Source organism: Gadus macrocephalus, chromosome 3 (genome assembly GCF_031168955.1).
Source record: "Gadus macrocephalus chromosome 3, ASM3116895v1".
Classification (NCBI taxonomy): Eukaryota; Metazoa; Chordata; class Actinopteri; order Gadiformes; family Gadidae; genus Gadus; species Gadus macrocephalus.
This window is the reverse complement of record NC_082384.1, coordinates 25,973,521-25,978,520: the sequence shown is the minus strand read 5'-3', so window position 1 is coordinate 25,978,520 and position 5,000 is coordinate 25,973,521. Positions and strand designations below refer to the sequence as shown.

Genomic DNA, 5,000 nt, shown 5'->3' with positions numbered 1-5,000 from the left:
CAGCGTGGAAAGAATCTTTTAGAGTGTCTTATCCAGCCTCTGCAGGCATCTGCTGTGATGTCATCACACGTTGCACCCATGGCAGCCAGAAGGGTCATTCGTGCATGTGGCTGGTGATCATAAACTTTCCATCTCCATGCTGAGAAAAATTCCTCAATGGGATTGCGAGGAAGCAGGGTGCGAGGAACTCCATCAGCATCCTGTTGTGGGTCGCAATCCTTTGCCTGATGATGTTGGAGCGATGGAAACTGACATTGTCCCAAAATATCACGTACTTTGGCAAGTCATCTCCAATCGGACCCCTCTCTGGTTCAGGGATGAGATCCCTGTAGAGAGTGTCTAAAAAGGTGACAAGACGCTCTGTATTGTATGGCCCAATAAGGGGAATATGCGTTGGCACACCATTCTCAGAGATAGCAGCACCCATAGTTATGTTCCCGCCCCGTTGGCCTGCCACGTCAACTGTAGCTCTGTAGCCGATGATATTTCAACCACGCCTTCTGTGTTTCGTTAGGTTGAATCCAGCCTCATCTACGGAGATGAAGTTGTGCGTTGGTTCACTTGCTTCCAGTTTCATTGCACGCTATATCCAGAAGACACAAAATTAGTTTTATGAATTACATGCATTTTCATTTTGGACAAGATACAGTTACATCAAATGTGTACAGCACATATTGTATCTTCTTTTCTACAGCCATAGCAAATGTGTAAAGGTCACACTTACAGTACTGTATATCACTATACGAGGGGCCTTCTGCCACCCCTGTGAGGATGTCTTGCCATCCTATGTGGAAAAAAAGTACAGTACAGTAAAAGTATACTTGCTGAATATTGTAAAATGCAAGTGGAATACTGTAATATGAAGCATTACAGAAAGTATACAGTACAGTGCCTATCGTTAGATTACATACCTGTTCTGTTGACGAAAAGTCTGAATGATTGAGGACACAGTTGTTCTCTCAACATTTGGCTGCACCCTTCGACCAGCCTCGGCCATTGTAAGCCCATGATTGATAACATGGTCTACAAGTGTGGCTCTTATCTCATCAGGAATGTTCATTCTGCCTCTTCCTTGTGCCTCCCAACTCCTCTGCCACGCAGTCTCACTCCTCTTCCTCTTCTCTGTTGACCCCGTCCAATTCCTTGTCCTTCCATTGTCAAACATTGTAAGATTGTGTTGTGCTCCAGCTATATATATACTTGATGGTTCATGAGATGCACCTTTGAGCTACTTCAGTAAAACTGGTTGATCATTGGTTCATCTAACGCTTCAAACATTTCCCTTCATTAGAGAAAGTCAAGATTCACCTGGGGGCAATTGACCAATTCAGGACAGATTTAGAAAAAAGAACAAAAAAAAGAGTCTAATGCCAGTGTATAGAAATGTATAGAAATATGCTCGACATATTATGACAACTTGTTCAACCATTTTGCATGTAAAGACTTATGCAATTAACTAATACCTAAATGTTTTGGGGGTGAGACTATTCGATAGAGACCATTACAATACATTTTGATCAACATGACATAAGCATTATCAATATAATGTAGGAAAGAGCAGAGAATTGTACATAATCATGTGCATGGATGTACCAAAGCATTTGCAACGTGTTCAAATAAATGAGAAACTGCTTTTTTCATGTGCACGAGTGACACACTGATGTGAATATTGAACAGGTAGTTTTGAGAATTTCAATTCTGATCTGAGAAATGAACCAAAGCGACTGAGAAAAAACTAAGTTACCGGGCACGGAGCTCTAATTCATCCCGGGCCTTCATTAATAAGGTGACATCATGCCAGACGTGACTCGCGTGCCGGAAACAAAAGCTGAGTTTAGGAGGAGATATTTCGGGAGAGGTAGGGTGCGATGGGATGAGTCAGCAGAGGCTGCCATGAAGCCCACACAAGCAAAGTATTTATGGACCCTGAGAGAGAGCGGGTCTGCTGAAATACACTGAAATACGCGTCGCAGGAGCCGAGTTGCGTCATGAATGGGAGCCGTTATTCCATGAGGCCAGGACACTGTCAACAGTCACTGCTACCAATCACAGCCAAAACACTGCCTGGAAAGCTCATAAAAGTACACAAATTGATAGAATGCACACAAAACGGCGGGTATTTTCGTTAAACAACCACCAACAATAACTCAATGGACACAAAGACTTAAACAAGTCTACACAATGGAAAAGATGCCATGTTTTCCCGAAGGTGGACCTGCGTGTCTGATGCCTGACTAGGTGAAGAGGGGCTGATTATGACTGAGCTGTGCTATTTACCGGTACAATATGCGAAATGATTGATTTACCTTTAATAGATCCTGCTCTGGTATAGATGTCTGCATATCTTTTTTTTGTGTGTGGGAACACAGGTGCGTGTGTGTGTGTGTGTGGGGGCTAACTTAAGCACTAGTTACAGTCATAGTCTATTTGTTCAGCCGCAGTGTGATTCAAACATTATCACATTATTACGCCTCAAGAAACAACTTCACCGCACCGTGAAGCTAATCAAGGAACCACCAAACTCGGCCCGGTTCGGCCGCGGCGACCCTCCCCTCTCCCACCTCCCCTCTCCCCCCTCTCCTCTCCCCCCCCTCTCCTCTCCCCTCTCTCCTCCCCCCGCTCTCTCTTACCTGAGGCCACCCCACACACCTCACCATTCTGGCCACGTAGCCGCCGCAGCGTGACTACAGAAATATGCCAATTAATATCCCCAGGAGACACCTGTGTGGCCCATCCATCAGCCCAGGAACCCCCCACCCGACCCCCACCGCCTCTCGTCTGGTCAGCGAGGAGGGAGATGGAGGAGGAAGAGGAGGAAGAGGAGGAAGAGGAGGAGGGAGTTAGGGGAAGATGAGGAAGAGGAGGAGGGGTGAGGTGGAGGAGGAGGATGAGGAAGAGGAGGAGGAGGGAAGTGGAGGAAGAGGAGGAGGAGGAGGAGGAGGGGGGTGGAGGAAGAGGAGGAGGAGGAGGAGGAGGAGGGGGTGGAGGAGGAGGAGGGAGGTGGAGGAAGAGGAGGAGGAAGAGGAGGGGGGTGCTAGGAGGAGGATGGAGGTGGAGGAAGGAGGGGAGGAAGAGGGAGTTGGAGTTGGAGGACGAGGAGTGAGGTGGAGGAGGAGGATGAGGAGGAGGAGGGAAGTGGAGGAAGAGGAGGAGGAGGAGGAGGGAGGTGGTGGAAGAGGAGGGAGTTGGAAGAGGAGGAAGAGGAGGAGGAGGAGGGGGGTGGAGGAGGAGGAGGGGGGTGGAGGAGGAGGAGGGAGGTGGAGGTGGAGGAAGAGGAGGAGGAAGAGGAGGGGGGTTCTAGGAGGAGGATGGAGGTGGAGGAAGAGGGGGAAGGTGAAGGAAGAAGAGGGAGGTGGAGGAAGAGGAGGAGGAGGGAGTTGGACGAAGAAGGAGGTGGAGGAGGGAGTTGGAGGAGGAGGGAGGTGGAAGAAGAGGAGGAGGAGGAGGAGGAGGAGGAGGAGGGGGGTTGTGAGTTTCCACAGATGCATTCGTTGTGCAGAGAAGTGGGAGAAGCAGAGGGCATACTGGTTAAGGGACAAAACATGTAGGGTTTCCGTGTTTGTATGTGCGTGTGCACGCTTTTGTGGACGTGTATGTTCGTGTGCATGTGTGCTTTAATGCAGGCTTCAATCTAGAACGTTTGCATTTGTGTGCAGGCTTTTGTGTGTATGTGCCTGTGTGTGTGTCGCTGTTTGTGTGATCTCTTTTGTGCGCATAAGCATTGATTCATTTATAGAGCCTACAAGCCGGTGCAAGTTCATTTGTTCACATCATATTAATGTTTGTCTGCGTTTGGTAATATTGTTGTTGTGTATTCTGGGATACAACCAGTCTCTCGCTGAAATATGTTTAAACCACTGAATTCTATCTAGGAACACCATAAGGCATCATCAGTGATTATCATGCATCACTAATGAACAGAACTGTTCCATCAGTGTCAGTGTTATCGCATGGCTTCCGTGTTGGGACCGAGAGGCAAGTCTGGCTTTGACACTGAAAGTCAATCCACTAGAAGTTTGTTTATTATATAAAACTCCATCAACTATTGATATCAAATTCTTAATTTGTAAAATAAAATATGTATTTGTTTCATAATTTAATTTGTATTTTAAATGCGGCTTACATATTTGAGCATTCCAGTGAATGAATTAAAAGTGAAGATGGAAGTTGCCTGAATTAGTCATAAAGTGCTCAGTACCGTCTGGCTGCAACATAACAGATTGTCCAGATTCTCCGCCAACTGGAATCACTCTGCTGGACTCAAAACTCCCTCGCTGAGAGCTTCGTATTGAGGCACTAGCACACACCCTAACCTGAACACAACATGTTTGAACAAACCCTATTTCCTCCCGGTGATGTCGGCCTAACTAGGTACTGATAATAACAACTACATACCCCAACACCCCCAGGTTTCTATTTGTGTCTGCTCGTCTGTGTCCCGGCCTCGCAAACTATTATCCTCCTGAAGATAATAACGCAATCAGGATTTCTTAAATGAATCAAAAGCGACCGTAGCCTCTCACACTCTCCAAGCAGGACGGCAGCGTTCAGCAGCCAGCAGCAGAGCTTCAGTCTGGGCCAGAACACGCAGGGTAGCATCCGCAAGACCGGCTGAACACGCAGGAAGTAGTTTAACCACAGGAACAGGAGGATGTCAACAACTATGATTATCAATTTTGGTTTTGGCCCGGACGTCAGCATTAGAGGTTAGAAACACTGAGGTAAAAATAAAAGTAGAATGAAGTAGAGAACGGCAGCAGCGAACCCTGTCGCAAGACTGAAGTCACGACGGAGAACTGACATGAGCATCAAGCAAAAAGAAAATCAAAAATCAAGAATCTGAAAACTGAACTTTTAGTCAACAACATTTGAATAATGCATCAGAATAAATCAACCAGCGAAACAAATTACTTCTTTGTCTGCGACTCATCAGACACGACTAATAGATGCGTCGGGTAACCTGGGAGCCTGACTCCTGCTGAGTTCAGGGTTTACCAACG

At 46.8% G+C, this 5,000-nt stretch overlaps 1 protein-coding gene across 1 annotated transcript in view; it reads right to left on the bottom strand.

Moving 5' to 3' along the window:
* LOC132454209 (centrosomal protein of 170 kDa-like) overlaps window positions 1-4,599 on the bottom strand; it is a 29,339-nt gene extending 24,740 nt beyond the window's left edge. Inside the window, 1 exon segment of the mRNA XM_060047428.1 lies at window positions 4,524-4,599. Within this exon segment, the coding sequence (XP_059903411.1) occupies window positions 4,524-4,599 (76 nt within the window).
* Window positions 4,600-5,000: the final 401 nt, after the last annotated feature.